Source organism: Pollicipes pollicipes, unplaced genomic scaffold (assembly GCF_011947565.3).
Source record: "Pollicipes pollicipes isolate AB1234 unplaced genomic scaffold, Ppol_2.1 Scaffold_6330;HRSCAF=7507_pilon_pilon_pilon, whole genome shotgun sequence".
In the NCBI taxonomy this organism is placed as follows: domain Eukaryota; kingdom Metazoa; phylum Arthropoda; class Thecostraca; order Pollicipedomorpha; family Pollicipedidae; genus Pollicipes; species Pollicipes pollicipes.
The window spans coordinates 24,940-42,770 of NW_023596854.1; the positions used below are offsets into that span (position 1 = coordinate 24,940).

The 17,831-nt window shown below is 53.0% G+C and overlaps 2 protein-coding genes across 9 annotated transcripts; both read right to left on the bottom strand.

Annotated features, from left to right (window-relative positions):
- Nucleotides 1-1,985: 1,985 nt before the first annotated feature.
- Nucleotides 1,986-6,189, bottom strand: LOC119106885 (palmitoyltransferase ZDHHC3). The gene is made up of 6 exons (XM_037230219.1): nt 5,981-6,189; nt 4,403-4,692; nt 3,507-3,584; nt 2,905-3,048; nt 2,469-2,681; nt 1,986-2,158 (listed from the first exon to the last, which is right to left on the bottom strand). The coding sequence occupies exons 1-6, from the start codon at nt 5,991-5,993 to the stop codon at nt 2,000-2,002; spliced, it is 897 nt and encodes a 298-aa protein (XP_037086114.1). The 5' UTR covers nt 5,994-6,189; the 3' UTR covers nt 1,986-1,999.
- A 2,087-nt stretch (nt 6,190-8,276) lies between these two features.
- On the bottom strand, nt 8,277-14,618 carry LOC119106886 (riboflavin kinase). 8 transcript variants are annotated; one of them, XM_037230223.1, is made up of 6 exons: nt 14,531-14,617; nt 14,041-14,181; nt 11,427-11,572; nt 10,814-10,965; nt 10,069-10,171; nt 8,277-9,555 (listed from the first exon to the last, which is right to left on the bottom strand). In XM_037230223.1, the coding sequence occupies exons 3-6, from the start codon at nt 11,512-11,514 to the stop codon at nt 9,353-9,355; spliced, it is 546 nt and encodes a 181-aa protein (XP_037086118.1). In that variant the 5' UTR covers nt 11,515-11,572; nt 14,041-14,181; nt 14,531-14,617; the 3' UTR covers nt 8,277-9,352. The 8 variants fall into 8 exon arrangements, with proteins under 8 accessions (XP_037086118.1, XP_037086119.1, XP_037086121.1 ...); XM_037230224.1 differs by having other exon boundaries at nt 14,056-14,317; nt 14,531-14,615; XM_037230226.1 differs by having other exon boundaries at nt 14,049-14,317; nt 14,531-14,615.
- Nucleotides 14,619-17,831: the final 3,213 nt, after the last annotated feature.

Below are 17,831 nucleotides of genomic sequence, written 5' to 3' on the forward strand. Positions count from 1 at the left end.
ACCCAATGCCTGAAGGCACCGCGGGGCCCTGGGATCGGTCACGCCTGGGAAGGCGGTGCGCCGCCGCGCTTAGCGCGGTTCAGGCCCGAAGCATGGCCTTCCTGTCGTCATGTTCTGGCCGCGGTGCCGCAATCTGCCTCGCGAGGCCGGAGGTTAGCACGCGCGCATCAAACTCCCTGTCTGGTCGGAGTCCGTCTCTCCGGCCGTGGGAGGCTGACCGTCTTGCTAAGCTCGCACTGCACGGCAGCTCTGGATAGCCCCGGCTGACATGGGTTTTCACCACGCCGCGACCGCGCTCTGCGGACGCCCGCCGCGGGACCGTTCCTCCGCGCGGCGCTTCGCCCGCCGGGCCCGGCAGCGGCGACAGCACACACGCGCTCGGCTCGACTCGCCTGTTTCACATGCATGTGTACAGTACATTGACAATCTGTGCGTAAAACACGAACAAAGCACGGGCCGTGCAGGCGGGATGCGCCCCACGCCACGCAGCCCACTCCGGGTATGCATCAAGAGGGCGCGTCGCAGCCATGCGCGCCATCCAGCGCGTGGTGCCGCCCCTAAGCCGAGATCGGGGAGAGAAAACGTGCTTCATGAGTAACGTGGACATGTGTGTGAGAACCGAGCCAATGCCCTGTCTCGGGTGCCACTTATCGCAAGGCTCCCGTGGCGCGGCGGCGCCCGACACCCTGAGGCGGGCGCGCCCTGAGAGGAGAGAGTGCGGCGCTGCGAGAGGTCACATGAAAACACGGCCGAGCGGCCCGGAAAACTGAGCGACCTCCACAGCTGCGAAGGCGCGGGCGGTGCGAGGGACGACACGTAGACGCGCAACATACCAGCTATCGCTACACGACTCGAGTATCACAACCTTACGGGGCGGGGCCGACCAAGCACAGGGCAGAGCACCAGCCGTGGTCAGCCCGCTTACGTCACTGTCGGGCAGCGGCCGGCGGCGTCCGGCAGCATGGCGGCGCAGCGCTGTGCGGTCTGACCTAAAACGGCGAGAGAAGGATCCCGACACCGACTAACTCGATGTTCATCGCTTTCAGCCAACAATGGCCTTGGTCACCCACCGCAGGGCTGGGGTCAGGTCGGCGTGACTCTGACTTGATGCCGCTCGCGGCCCCATCCGTGAACACGGAGACAATAGTCACAACATAACCGCGTGACCACACGGACACCATGGTGGCGACTGCGTGGCCGGCGCCAGCACGGCCAACAATCCGCCGAACGCTCCCCGATATCACACCACCGGCGGCAGCCGGGGCCGCGGAAGACCAGCACGCACCGGACCGTCACCTGCCCCCCCGCGCCCCCCCCCCCCCCCTGCCGCCGCCACCGGCGGTGGACGAGCGGTCTCTGCGGCCGGGCTGGGTGACGCGGCGCCACCGGCCCGGCACGGAGCACGGAAACACCGCCAGTCACGCGGGCGCGGTCGTCGGCGGGCCCAGCCGGCGCCGAGCCGGTCACACCGGCGCAGCGCCGGCCCCCGGGCCAGGCGGCCAGGCGCAGACGTCCGCCTCACAGGCTCGTCCAGGCTGGACTCTGCAACGACAGGGGTTACCAATGACGTCACAGGCGGCCGCGACGCTGCCTGACGGGTTCAAGCCTAACGCATCCAACGGAAACGTCCGTGGTCCAATATATGATACATTCGATTACACGGAACACCTGGAGCGAGAGCGGGCGAGCCGTTTGAAACTCCGCAAAATTAAATAAAGCTAAATCATTCAAGTGAATTTTCGTGCCGTCTCCCAGCATGCTCGTGGGTGTGGCGAGACCCGGAGTATGGATTGGACGAACACCCAGCTAACTCTGTACACTAACAACACTAATGCCGAAAAAGACCAGAAAAGGACCTGTGGATAGCAGGGAGTAAAACGCATATCCGCACAACTTCCGACGTCAAAGGCAACCCAGAAGGCCATGCGTTCTGCGCCCTGACCCGCCACCTAGCCCCCTTGACCACGGCCCGCCGACCTGACCTGAGCCGGGCCGATGCTCACACGGAGTACATGTGTCCGACGGCCTTGCCGTGCAGCGGCGGCCGCGTGAACGGCGAGAACCAGGAGGCTGAGAACCTGCCGAACACCGTCTGCAGGCTCTTCCAGCGCGATTGGCGCTCCCAGCGCACCTCCTCCTTCTTCAGCGTCTCGATGCCCTGCCGCGAGGATCGGTAGATGCGATAGAATGCAGCCCACGCTCGCTGGCGGCCGGCGCTGCCACGGCGCTGTCCGGGCAGGCGTTATCACGGACTGGTCACAGCTGCTGCGCTACATTCCTCGGGCTGTTACGCCGGACACGGGGGAGCTATCCCGTAAGTCGTCGACGCGCACCCAGCGGTTTCTGTCGACAGCACTGCGTGTTCCGACTTCCATGACCTACAATGTTTCTCTAAGATACTCCACGTTTCACGCAGCAACCTTTCGTGGAAACAACCAGGCACAGGCTGTCTGTCAGACAGTTCGTACCGTCTCGTCGGTCCAGATGGCCTGTATCTGTGAGCCGAGCATCACTAGCGTGAAGATGCCGAACAGCACGCCCTCGAAGATGAGGAAGAGCAGGAGCACGACGGTGGCGGGTGGCGTGTGAGCGCTGCACGTTCGCCACTCGTGGTGGAAACACGTCACGAACTGGTTGACAGCCAGCACCAGCGCGTGGGTAGAGATGGCTGCGATATACAGCTGCCGGGGCAGGCCAGGTCAGCGGCCGGCGGTCCAGGCGCGGCCACGCGCAATGTTCGCCAGCGCCCCCCAAGCACAGTATTTAGTACAAAACATAGCTCACACAACGTTATAGACTACACAGAGCGTTACATCAAGGCCAACAGAACAAGAACCTCCAGAACATACTGAGAACGGGTAACGCTGACGAGTGCCTAAAACGTCGAAGCATTAAAACACCAACCGTGAAAAGCACGAAGAACTTTTGGTTGTTCTCGCCGATGCAGTTGTTGACCCAGGGGCAGTGGTGGTCCATTTTACGGATGCACCGCTGGCAGATGGAGCAGTGGTGTGCCCGCTCCGGCTTAATGCTCCAGCACTTCGGGCACTGAAACACGCGCGGCGCCACGCTGGCGTCAGCGCGCGCGCGGTGCTGGCACTTGCATGCCGACAGAGCAAACTTGCGGAATACCGACAAAGTACACTGAGTCGTCAATAGTGCACGACATGTTCTGTGAGCCGGCAGTTGCTTTCGCCTCCTTCCGACGAGCTCTGAACACCGCTGGAGACACCATTACCACACCAAGACCACCAGATTTGTGACCGCAGCCGCCGCCGACAAACCGTATACCACGCAGAGGCAGCTAACAGGACTGCTACATCGTCACGGATAAGCAGCACAACGAAGACCAGCAGCGACAGCTATGATCCAGATTATCCCACCTCAATCGGACCACATACCGCCGGATACTACATACCACTTACGCGTACCAGGTAGACGGGTTCGCACGGCAAACGTCCGTCCTTCACAATGCCCACCATCACGCAGACGGCGGGAAGTCTCACCTTGTACACCACGCCACCCTCCTGCATAGTCACGCGCTGCATGGCCTCTCGCGTGGCGTTTCCGCGGGGTACCGCACCCTGCAAACGAATGGGTCAGACTCGAACGACACTCGGATCAAGCGCGGGTCACACAGTGGAACAACACGGGTCAAACTCAGTTCGTGCGAAGGTTGAGCAGCCTTCCGCACACAGACGGCGAGCAATTTCGGCCAGACTGCACTTTCGTGGGTGACGCACTTTGAGGAAAACGAGCGGCGACAAAGGCGAGTTGTGAGCAGACAAAAATCTGGAGGAGATAAGATGAGCAATGCTGATGAAGACATAACGACGGGACACGGACGAGTCCGCCACCACCACCCATGACGGGACACGGACGAGTCCGCCGCCACCCCACACGACGGGACACGGACGAGTCAGCCGCCACCAACACGACGGGATACGGACGAGTCCGCCACCACCACCCACGACGGGACACGGACGAGTCAGCCGCCACCCCACACGACGGGACACAGACGAGTCAGCCGCCACCAACACGACGAGACACGGACGAGTCCGCCACCACCCCGCACAACGAGACACGGACGAGTCCGCCGCCACCCCGCACAACGAGACACGGACGAGTCCGCCGCCACCCCACACGACAGGACACGTACGAGTCCACCACCACACACGGCGGGACACGGACGAGTCCGCCGCCACTCCGCACGGCGGAGTCCTCAGTCGTATCCCGAAGACAGACATCGGCAGCGTTGGACCGGACCGGGCCAGTCCGCTTGTCCGCTGCCGGTGGACACGTACACCCGGCCACCGCCCCGCGCCTGTCGCCGGCCGGCGGTGACGGGGCACCACCGCCGGCCGGCAGCAGCAGCGCCGGTCGTGCCCCGGCTGCCACCCACCGGGTCGGTGAGCATGGTGCGCAGGTGACTGGAGAGAGCCAGCACCGTCAGGCCGTTGTAGAGCAGCAGGTGGAGGGCGCGGCCCACCGAGTCAGGCCACGACAGCAGGATCACGCCCGTCACCACGTACTCGGCGTAGCCGATCAAAAACCACGTGACCAGCACACAGATGATGCCACAGATGTCACTGATGCACCAGCAGCGGCGGTTGCAGCAGCGGTTGTGGCCGATGCCTTGGTCCATGTATGGTGGCAGAGGGGCTGAGTTCATCATTGGAAGTGCATGTCGACCTGATGGCAGATGAAGGCATTGATGGTACAGAATGGCCTATACACAGCTTACAGCTTATTAATTAGGCATTTTCCACACTCAGTTTGATGGCCGTAACGTGGTTGACTGCTGGCAATATGGTCAGCTGGATGGTGTTATCAGGTGGTATCGGTGGCCCTAAAGTGGTGACTTGACGGTTCCTTGGAATGCAAATGTTAATTATACATATCATGGGACATTTTTTAATATATCATCAAATCTAGATGCTCATGAAAAATAAACAGACAGCCCATTTGTTGAACACAATGCATCTGACTGAGTGCTGCTGATGCCATGAGATTGCTAGTGACGTTATTCAAAATGCTGGAGTTCCATGGCCAGAACAGGCATACCATAACAAAAGCAAAAAGCTGTGGAGTAACAAAGTAACACATACATTTGTGTGTACCAATCCTACTGGATATATGGCACCTTGCAGCTTAATAAAACCTACCATCAATTTTCCAACATTTTCATAGGATAACAGCACCTGTGCAGGCCACACAGGAAGCCACTGAAGTTTATGGTGTTCACACAGAGGAGCAAAATGGAAAACTGGGCCTTGTTTGAATATCTCATATACTATGTTTAAATACATAATTGTTTATAAGACATAATCAATCAAAATCAGCTCACAACAGCCAGTAGCTAATGTGAGTACTCCTCTTGACACAGTTTATATCACTAGCTTGCTTGCCTTCATCAGTGGTAACTGAATCACAAGCTCTAATTTTGAGATTTTGAGATCAAGATGACTGCTCTGCCAGTTTGTGATAAGTCCAGCAGTTGTGCATGGCATGAAGCTAAATTACAACCATAATCAAAATCTAAAAATTGTTCAAAGCTGGGGCTGGAGCCAGGTGTAAAATATCACATTTACATCTCAACACTGAAGCACACCATTCCAGATGGCATATAGTTGAAGCTGGTGCTAGCAGTAATGGCTCAAAGCTGACACTGAAAATGAAAGACTTGGAAGAAAATTGCAACCTTGAGAAACTTACACTATGAGATAAATGAAGGCTGGCTTTATCACTGTGCCTAGTCCTGACATTGTGGGCATTAAGTACTCCATGGGTACATTATCCCTGGCCATTTTATGCACTTATATTATCAAAATACCAGGAAAACTGAACCATCACCACCTTAGCACATAGCTCAGCTTTATCACATGAATGTTATAACCGAACTTCATAGCATAGATTGTACAGGTAGGTACATGCCCCCGAGATCACACCTTTCACACAACGCATGCTCGGCATCACTTACGATCAAAAGGCATGCTGGACACGGACCATTGTGGTCACTTCGGGCTTGACCGTCAGGCGTCAGACCTTGGCGCAAAACGTAAAAAAGTATCCTACAGACAAGGGAAAACCGTGAAAAACCTCGACATAAGCCCTTCTACACCTAACCACCCACGTTACACGCCCACCCCACACGCGATGCTTCCCGCATTGACGAGCGAAATAGTTCCGGTTTCTTCAACTTTGTACTTTTTACTTTCCTTGCAAAGAGGAGCATCATGTCTGCTCCTAAGCCGTTCCTGCTATGCAAGCAGAAAATAACGAATCAGAGACCACGTATGGAAGTGGCAGCACAGCATACCAACCTTACTACGCTTCACTAAATGTGTGACAGTCAAGTTAGCATCAGATTCGTATTCACGTTCAAGGGACATCTTCGGAGCTCAGCGCGCCCTTTGTGTTGGCTGGAAAACCCACACACATAAAAAGTTTGACCTGATATCGATGAGCACGGTTCCTAAGGCCACTACGCCCTACTATCTGAGTTACGGGGCCAGGTGGTTATGGGGCCAGGTTTTAAGTCGTGTGGTCCGGTTGCAGGGCACGGTGTCATGTTGCAGTGTACGGGGTCAGGTTGCAGGTCACTCGGTCCAGTCGCAGGTCACGTGATCCGGTCGAAGGTCACGTAGTCCAGTTGCATGTCACGAGGTCCAGGTGCAGGTCGCATGGTCATGTTGCAGGCGACAGGGTCATGCTGCTCATCGCAGTCAGGTTGCAGGTCATGTGGTTGGGTTCCAGGTCACGGGACCATGTTGCACGTGACCGGGTTAGGTTGAAGGCACCGGAGTTCTACGCTTGGGTTTCCAGTCTGGGAGGTTAATTGGATCTCCCTTGTGCTCAAATAAAGGGGTCCTTCAAGAGCGGCGTAGCCAGGAGGTCATGGGAATTTAAGACTTCTGGGAGGTTCGAGCGCCATTTTTCACTACGACACTACTGAATACAATTCCGGAATCTAGTGATAAAGAGAAATATTTCGGTTGGAATTCTCATGACTATCACGGGCAGCGAGCGACGTGTAGAACCTACAGACATTATTTCGTGAGGAGGCTAACGGATAGCCGAGTGAACATGTTAGATGGTGCGCGTGGTTAAACAAATGTTGAGGGCACCAGGGCAAACCAACATCAAAAGCTCATTGATGTGCGGGATACTTTTAATGCACTCATTGGCGTTTGTGGGGTATGTAATCTGTTCTCAGTGCGTACGTACTGCCAGTGGGGTCAGGACTCGCGCTTAAACAATCTCCTCTCGCTGTCTCGAATCATGATAGCCCATCGCGTCGCAAATTATGGCTCTGTGGGCCCCTTTCCGCCAATGAGCGCACTATCAGCATGGTTTGAGCAAACAGAAGAAAATTGTTATCCCTCGAAATAAAGGGGTCATTAGGGCACTCCTTCGGGCTGGCCTCCAGCCAATGCCACTCTCCTGCTTGCGAAAAGTACCTTTATTTTGCATAGGTAGTTTTTCCCGATTTTTCCCCATGCATTTTCAACAACTCATGGCCCGAGTCCTCTCAAACCCGCTTCTGCACGGAAGCGAATGTAGCTTCCCCAGTGATATTTCGGGATGTGTCTTTTGAGCAATCCATAGCTTAATGACTATATGCGTGATCACTTGTGACATCTGGCTTCGTCTCACTTCGCATCGCCGCCCTCCCATGCTCCAAAAGCCGATAGTTCCTCGCACCTCAATCAAAGGGCCCGTAAGGCCCATATAAGCTCGTTATGAATCATTTTAAAATCTCCTCGCGACAATTTCATGGGAAAGGTTTGTAAGGCAGATGCTAAGTGAATGAAAGCACTGTAAATGCAAATTGAATGAATGCAACATGCATTAAATGACACTGAGTTTGGTGCGCGTTCGGTACGTGGTTGGCGAAACGTTATTAGCCGCCTCGTCCTCTTCACCTCGTATGCCACCACATATCCCTCATAATCCTATATAGCGTGTGCATCATATCCCTTGCGTCCTATCAGCCTCACCAGGTAAGGGCCCCCGTTGCCACCTAACCCATCCAAGACCTCTCCAAGCCGATCCAGCAAGCTCCTCACATACCATAGCAATTACATCGTCGCTTCCGCACGTGCATCTTGGGCCCACTCCCACGGCTTCCATTACTCGGCGCATCTGGGGCGCCACCGCTGTGCCACGGAGTGAGCGCCGGGCCTTGGGAACCAGGCCCGCCTCATCTGAGGACGGGAAACGTAGCCGCGCGACGATTCATTACACACGCCCCAACTGTGCATCATCGTATATTATGATATTTCTCTTGTTACACTTTAACTACATATAGTGGCTTAAATCAGCAGGTTTGTTCTACCGTAAAGCAAATGGACGGTGCGTCTTGACACCCACTGGCCGTGCAGAGTACCTGGATGTCGCACCTTGATCACATCCAATACGCCACTACACACATCGGTAGGCTGTTGGCCACGACATGTGCGACATGCACGTTCTAGTCCAAATGCAAGTCGCGCGATCTCACCAATGACACCACATTGCATTTTAATCCATCTCGGCCATATTTCTAAGCTCCCTCTTCACCCCGATCTCCATTTTCATCTTCGCCGTAATCGCACTCGATGGCCTTTGATCGGACGGCCGCTCTACATCAAACTTGCGCCATCTCGCCATCCTACACCGATAAGTCCATCATAATTTACCAATCGCCGCGTTCATCAATAGCACGCCGGCGGTAAAGCTGCACCCACGAACTAGCGATCCCAACAAGGCTTCGAAGTAAGCATGTGAAGCAGAATGTAGACTCACCGCAGGCGACAACGGTAGACGGTGTCCACCAGCACCACAGACACCATCGCCATACGATGGGTACACGCGGGCCCCCATGCCGTCACTGAGAACACCAATCGTCTACCCTTCGCCGTCTAACCGTGACCCTGACCTCTGCCCGCGACTATCGCCGACGACCCAGCTTGCGAACCACAGCCTACGGACAACGACCAATACTGCGCCGTGGTACGCATCGTTCAGCGCAGGATTGATGCAGATCTCAGACTGAAGTATTGTTTTTTTGGAGGGGCAGGCGGATGATAACACTTCAGTAAGGCAGACAGGTGGTTCAGTACGTCTCGGAGCGCCAAGATATCTCCTTCGTGGAAACAAAATACGCCGCTCATGGCTCGCCAAGCCTTCTCAAGCTCCACTGGTCGCAAAATGATCCATTCCGAACATAATGACACCGAGCTCAATAAATTACAGACAACAGAGATAAAGGTCGCGAGCTGACCCCAGACCGTGCTTGACATGCCACAGACTCCGTCCTACGCGGTAAATGTCCGTCCCCCATTTCTAATCTCTACCGCGCCGACGGCATTCAGTGCTCTATACTGCCCTCGCTGTCACTCCGGACAATCACGCTTTCCTCTGGGGACGTGGTCCGGTCGCTGGTCTCGCCGCTGCTGGTGGAGGCCAGCGACTGAAAGAAGAAGTCGTCCTTGGCGAGGGCGGCGTTCTCGGGGCGTGCGCATAGCTCTGCCGCCACGTCGATGTCGTCGTTGATGGCGCGGATCAGCTCGTCTGAAATGACGCCACCCGCCTTCGATGAAAATTCCGCTCGTTCAACCACACAAAAGCCAATTCGCACCACATCCATTTAACGTGTTGCCATAGATGGCGAAATCTTTGAAGGGTGACGGGTAGCAGCTTCAAATCGCAACCTTTGATTCGTTTCCCTCTATGCCGCGGCACATCGACAAGACAACCAGCTTCGATGCTTTCCCTGGAGTCCGCCCAACGCCGCGTATTCAAAATTCGAGATGTCCGACACGACGGGCTGTGCGATTGTTCAGGTAAGAGCCTGCTGTATCATGGAGAAGCACAGCCACGTCTCGACAGCATCCAGCGACGGACAGCCACGTGAGCTCGTGAGCATGACTTCGTGAGTGAGCGCGAACCCGCTAACAGCCACGTGAGCTCGTGAGCATGACTTCGTGAGTGAGCGCGAGCCCGTTAACAGCCACGTGAGCCCGTCGGCATGACTTCAGCGTGTCTCCAGTGGACGCCCTTCCCAGGACCGGGTTGTCCACGCACCGAGCGACTTGAAGTTCTTCTCGGGCCGAATGAACCCCACCATGCACACGCGCAGGGTCGAGCCGTAAAAGTCCCCCGTAAACTTGTGCATGATGTGCGTCTCCTGCGGGGCAAACGTCGGAAGGTCACTCTCCAAACCCGCTGTCACAGGCCGAAGGATCTCGGCACCAGGCTCCGTCACGCTGCCGGTTAGGGCATGCGTGTCACAGGTGCCCACAGCTTCAAAGTCTTCGCTGAGCAACTACTATGCGATAATGCATTATCGAGCTAGAAACAGCACTCTTTGTCTTTATCCGGTTAGCGTCCGCAGAATGTTTTTGTGTTGAGCACACTCACTGCACTGCCGGAGAAGTCCTTTCGGAGTCCTGGCAGCAAACATCGACAATAACCGGGCGCAGAATGATCGTGGCGGTCGAAGCGCCCCTAAACCCAAATCTCATCATCATCAAACATCAACAACACATCCAAATGGCCACCGGCAGTGACTGTGTGCATGCTATAATCACATACTTTCCGTCACCGTTCACATTAAAGACGACCTTAAAACCGCATTGGTAATCAATGAGCTGAACAGCGTCACTATTAACGTGGAAAAACACCACGATAAAGCCGGGCAGGAGCGGCCACCAAACGTGAGCTGACGTCTCCCAATATTTGACTGCAACGAATTTGCAGAGGGTTCCAGTCCGGTCCTTAAGCGTCCTGTCCGGCTAATCGACGGAAGTTTCAAGCAACTGCCACCCACCATGGACTTCTTCTCATTCTTGTAGAAGGGATTCCAGCCGATGCTCATGACCATGTTATGCACGGGCCCATCATCCACGCGGGCGTAGCCGAAGTAGACGCCGGCGCCGACGGACGACGGCAGGCCGTCCACCACGTTCTCTGGGAAGTTGGCTGCACAGCAGTCGCAGACAGTAAGTCACTGCACCATCCAGGCGGTTGGCTGCACCATGGCCGTCAAATGGCAACAGGCTATCTTTCTCAGATGGAGTCTCATTCGCGACGTCACTGTTACATATTTGCAGCATACATTGCTCAAAATTGCTTCTAACATTTCAGCAAGGGTAATGCTTTGGAGGCACTAGTCTTGTCGAGCATCATCTCCTGCAGCTTTTGCTGCTTGCAGAGCTCTGGAGCTGCAACTAATGTGCAAGGGTGCCTAGCTTTATCCACGACATTCAGCTAAACACAGCCTGGCCAGAGCCACTGAGTCTACCATATCAGCACATTTAAAGCTGCTGAGCCAACTATATCAATACAATTGCACCAATGCCTATGCTTTTTTGTCTTTTAGGGGCTTACATCTGCATTTGCAGAGCTAATGGCTCACTATGGCCAGTCATTCACATGCCTACCTGTTGGGATGCCGAGTTGTTTTGAGCCTCTTCCAAAACCTTTCACCACTTTTCCAGCAGCAAAGAAAGGCAGGCCTTTTATAGTCATCTTGGGTGTGGCTAAAATACTGCTGCTAGTTTATAATACTTCAGCTGCACAAAACCACCTGGAACAATCACAGCACATAGTTGACACATCAGTATTCAGATGTGCACCCTTCTTGTATGTATAGAAGCTAACAAACTGAGCCAAACACGGGCAGGGTGCAGTGTAGATGTCAGTAGTCTAGATGCTGGATGCTGTGATCTTAGACCAATTAATACCATCAAATGTTATGACAACAAACCAGCCCAAGGAAATAAGCATCTGCCTATCACAATGGACTGAAAAAGGAGCTACAATGTACATAAATGACTATGACAGCTTCCTGGTATGCCATCATCCTTCCCCATATCTTGTTAATAGAGCAGTTTTTTTTACACAGACAATGCATCCATATGCATTTTCCACTGTTTGTTAATGTGTCTGAAGCAGTGTAACATGACTATATTACAGAGTTATATCACATCCAATACATCTGTTGTGAAAATAAACATACTTGAAAATCATGCTCTTTTTAACTAGCCAACACCATTACTCCTGACTAGTTAGCAAAGGATTTGGGTAAACTAAATGGGCAAAAACCTTTGTAAATAAGAAAGTCAGAAAAGGATGAGCCCTATCATATGCTAAAAACCCCAAACAAAAATTCATAGACTATTTGCTATCTTATTAAACAATATGATCTTTATTCACACAAAATTTTTGGGAAGGGAACTTTGATGATAGCCCTGAAGCTATCACCTCTTTTCATATCAGCAAAAATAGACAGTGCTCCAGTTCTTGAAAGATATATGTCCAAACAATGATCTTGTGCCACCAATGTATGACCTGTGTAATCAGGCTCAGAAAAATTCAACATAACTGTATAACAGTGTATAGAAAACAAACATCATCATCATCAAACATCATTGTGGTTTGCTTGTGGTTTGACATCACCAATGATCACACATTTACACCTTTGTGGAGACTAAACATCACAGAATATCACCATTATCCATCCACGCCTAACAGTCTTATAAGCTAAGCAATGAGCTATATGGTCTGAGCTATAACTTAAGATGCAGCACAAATATCTAATTCAGGGCTGTGGTAATGTGTTGCATAACTGATAAACATGCACAGTAATACAAAAGTTGACAAGTCCAACTTTACAAGAAGGCAAAGCAGGATCTATCTCTATAATGGGAATGCTAATGCATTCTTGTTTGTTTACCACACTCTACTACCCTTCTCGCTCGCAGGCACAGCTGTGGACGCCGAATTCCACGAACATGGTTGATTAACACAGGCGCAGCCAAGGGGAGCCCCCTTAGCCCCGAATTATTCGTTTTTCGCCATACATAGCTCCCGATAGAAGTGATGATGGTCACTAACCAGAATCAATGAATAACCGGACAACTCAGTAAAACAAACTACCTTCTCTGCGAGCCTCCCTCCACGCGCCTGACCTCCCACCGAGCTGCTCGCGCACGAAGAACTTCCCGAACTCTTAGAACACTAACAAACAAATGGAGCTGTTGCGTCATCTTCGTAGTTTCCAGAAATCAAGAACCTTTAGAATTCCTGGCCTGGTCTGCCATCTAGCGGTCGATATAGATAGTGCAGCTTGGAGTTCTTCATGTCATCGTTCTCGGCCGAGGGTAGTGAATCAAGTTGAATTACAACACACACATTGCATTACGGTTTTGAGAGCTGAAGCGTGCCGATGATAACCATCATAATTATGTCGATTACTTGCAGGAGCACAGATGGTCGATGCCTGAAGGCCATGCCCCGGACCATGCATGGGCCGGAGCCGTTGGAGGCAGCCAAGGACTGGCTAAGGTGCTTTAGCATTGCGGGAATGGGAGGCCTTCAGTGACGCTGCTGGGTCTTGCCCTAGGCCTACCCGCAAAACGACTAATGCAAGGATTCCAGACGGCCCACATAGCGCTATATTGGGCGAGGACTGTCGTAGTGACTTTGAACTAATGTAGATTGCAGCCGGATTGCAGTCCGTATTCGTATGAATACACATTTGTTGCTGAGACTTTGGGATGAAGGCCTCCACCCATTACGCACTACATCGCAATCATGGTGCGCATGGACCCTCATGTTGCCTAGAATAGTTGCGTTGTTCACTCCCTCTGATAACGGAATTCTGTGCCCTGCAACAGCCCTGGACGGTTGGGGAGAACCCAGAAGACCCATCCCCAGGAGGCCTACGCTCACTGGACCTACGCTCACAAGACCTATGTGTCAATGTCCACTGTTATAACGTTTTTGTACCATTTTTATCAATGGGGACTCTCTCTCTCTCTCTCTCTCTCTCTCTCTCTCTCTCTCTCTCTCTCTCTCTCTCTCTCTCTCTCTCTCTCTCTCTCTCTCTCTCTCTCTCTCTCTCTCTCTCTCGCGCGCGCGCGCGCGCCTCTGTTCCGTTCCGTTTGTTCCGTTTCCGTTCGAAGCATGTCCCAGCCGTAAGCCCTGGTGATGTCGCTACGTGTACCATACCTCGTCCCCTTGGCCCCCATGAAGAACCAGTATGGATCTCACCAGCTCACCGGTTACCTCTTCAGCGCTGGTCAGTGCTGTTCAGTGGCGGCGGCCGGTGACGAGGCGACCGAAGGACACACGCTGCACGCGCTCCCCCGGTCTGGCGCGGTCGGGACAGCCAGTGGGCGTCACCACAGCCGCCTGCCGCATATAAGGCGGCGAGCAGCGTTCCTACGGCTGCGCGGTGCCCGCAGAGAGACCCACCGTTTCGAACGTGGAAGGTGATACACGGTCTCCGTAGGCAGCGGCGCCACAAAGAACACTGCTCTTATAGCACCTACCGAGAACGGCAGCCAACATTTGACTGTGCGGAAGGGGCCAAAACCTCTTGAGCCACTTATCTAAAAAAAAAAACGTAACGTGCGCTGAGTAACATCCGTTGGAGAAAAGCAAGCAGCAACACGCATTGGGTCCGTGTACGCAATTACGATTTATTTACGAAACCAATAAACATGAGGTTTCAGGCGGAAGTACAATTATGAGTACTCACTGTCGCTCGCGCACTCGCGTGCTCCGCAAAACAAGCTCAACACGAGCTGATAGCTGTTCCGCGTCAAAGTCCCGTTCCAGTGCCGGACACCCACTGTCGCCCCTGAAGCAAACTGCGTCTGTCGGCGCGGCCATCCGTTACAACTGTGTCAAGGGTACGACTCCGGGGCTGCTTACGTAACGCCCTGCGCGTTGCGTAGGCTTATTGGTGGGCTTCCGGTCCCCAAGGCAACCCGCGTGACAGCTGGCACGAGAGAGGCGTGCAAGGCGGGGTCGACGTCATTTGAAAAGGTGGGAAAAGATCAGCGTGCACACAATGAACTTGAAATCAAGCATCAGCTTATGGCGTCGCATAACAAACGGGCGTAAGGTACCTGTCATCCAGTGGTGGCGCCCCTGGTTGTGGGAGGGACTGCCATGCTTCTTGGAATCAACCACCGCGAGAAATGGCTTGATTTTCCAAAAACTGGTTGTTCCCCGCTCAGAAAGAAGAACGCCAGCGACAACTCGCCCCAATGGATTCGGAACTTTGGACATGGCATCTGCGTCCTCGGGTTTACGAAAAATGCGCTCTTGCACAACTCTAACCGAAGCTGGCATTTGCTTTTGCTAACCACCCATACACCCTTTAATCTCATGCAGCGGCTGGAACGCTAAGTCGTGCTCAGTGTGACGCGTTCTGCTCGGCTGACTTGCCAGGACGCGCCGGCAACCGCCTGGCCGCCGCCCGGCCCCGTGCGGCCCGTTGCCTGAGTCGTCGATCGACCGACCGCGCCACGGGTATCAGGGCCCGGCAAAACTCTCCTATTTTCTGACGAACGGTGAGTGAGGTTATGTTGCGTGCGTGCCTATCTAAAATAGCACATTTACCCTCATCGACTCTGTGTGAATGCTCCTCTGCTCGATGGCTGTCTCTCGATTGCACAACACCGTGGCTTTGCACGATAAGACCTCTCAAACGCAGCAGTGCCACCCAGTGCTCCTCGGCGAGGCAGAACAAGCAGAAACCAATCTGCGAAAGGCATAGTTGTACTGAAAAGAAACCAGGACAGGCCACATGATAGCCGTTACCGCGCGTGCACCGTCGGTCTGCTACCGCAGCAGCGGGACAGATTACACCCCTACCCTAAATAGCATGATGTCCGTGAAGTTAGGAAGTTATTCAGCGATTTATTCAGCGACGAGTTCCAACTTCGCTGAAAAAAAGGTTTCGAGGTGAACCATGGCACGACAACATCGAAAATAAACTTAATTTTTCAATACCATGTGAATATCGAAGTCAAAGGCCAGGTCGAAGGACAGGGAGCTCGATACCATCCAAAAATTACCGGCCGATTTGAAAACTGCAGGCATCATAATATTCACAAGCACGAGAGACAGCGTCCGTCAAAAGGTATGACCTTTCAAGGTCGCCCTTCAAGGTCAAACGCGGGCTCAGAGGACGGGGAACTTAATGCCACCCCAAAAGTACCGGCCGGTTTAAAACTTGCAAAAATCAAAATATTCGACACCGAGACAACTAACTCCGTCAAAAAGTAGTCACCTGTCAAGGCCATCCTTTAAGGTCAAATGCAGACTCAAAGGGCGAGGAATTCCATATCACTCAACAATTACCAGCCGAAAATTACTAGTTCCCGTCCTTTGGGCCCGCGTTTGACCTTGAAAGATCTCCTTGAGGGGTCAGGATTTTTCAATGGACGCTAGTCCTTTCTGTTGTAGATATTCTGTTGCTGGCGAGTTAAATCGGCCGCTAATTTGTGGGTGATGTTGAATTCCCGGTCCTTTGAGCCCGCATCTGACCTTGCAGGGTCACCTTAAGAGGTCAGAACACTTTTCGACGGACGCTAGTTCTTTCTGTGGTGAATTTTTGATGTTTGGAAGTTTAAAATTAGCCTGTAATTTTTGGACAATCTCCGTTACGTTCCCTATCCTTTGAGCTCGTGTTTGACCTTGAATGATGAATTTGGAGGTCAAGACGTTTCGACAGACGCTAGTTTTTTGCGCTTCTAAATATTCTAGTTCTGGCAAGTTTAAAACCGGCCAACAATTTTTGGGTGATACCAAGTTCCCCCTCCTTTGAGCCCGCGTTTGACCTTAAAAGGTCACTTTGAGAGGCCAGGGCTTTTTGACGGACGCTATTGCTGTCTGTAGTGAATGCTCTGGTTCTGGCAAGTTTAAAATCGGACGGTAATTTTTGGGTGATATCGAGTTCCGGGCCCTTTGAGCCTGATTTTGACCTTGAGGAATGACATTGAGAGGCCGCTACTTTGTGACACTACAGGTGACACTACTTTGTGATACTAAACAGGCACTAGTTTTTCTGTGTCGAATATTCTGGTGTTTGCAAGTAAAAATCGGCCGCCAAATTTTGGGTGATGTTGAGTTCCCCGTCCTATTGAGCCCGCGTTTGACATTGACGGTCACTTTGAGAGGTCAGGACTGTTTGACGGACGCTAGCTCTTGCGCTTGTGAATAGTTTGATGCTTACAGTTTTCAAATTGGCCGGTAATTTTTTGGTGACATCGTTTCCCCATCCTTTGACCCAGCTGTTGATCTCGAATGTCACATGATATTAAAAGTCATTTTCGATGTTCTCGTGCCATAATTCACCTAGAGTAGATTCTGACTTCGACTCCGTTCAGCAAAACACAAGTTTTGGTTCAGCTGCGATTGCGACTCGGGAAGACGAGGTTCAGAATCCCGATCCATAGGAGCCAATGCGTACGCTGTTCCTCGCATATCTGGTTGTATAAATTCATTGGTGGTTAAGCTGAGTCAACTCCAACTTTGATTCATGACCTTTTCCGGAGAAACCCGATCTATTCGACTCCACAAAACTTCAGACGCTTCCGGAGTCGATTTCGGCTCCACGCGGTGTCAACCACGAGTCTGGGAGAATTGGGGCAGAAGTACGCAGCCTTTCCGGGAGCGGGACGGTGTGGAAAAAATCGTCTTAACGCAAAGGTTTGGCGAATCAAACAACAGGCTAACAAGGAGAGGACGGAGGGAAGGTCTGTGTAAGCTGTGATAAGCGCACATCATCCTCACCAGACCTGTCACTGAGACACAGAACAGCACGCTCTCAATGGCGCACACCACCCGTGCCGAACCAGTTGCCGAAACACAGCGCAGCACGCTGTCAGGAGTGCGGACCATCCTCAGCAGACCTGTCACTGAGGCACAGCACAGCACGCTGTCAGGAGCGCGGACCATCCTCACCAAACTTGTCACTGAGACACAGCACAGCACGCTGTCAGGAGCGCACACCATCCGCCCCGACAGCCGTCGATGATAACGTGACA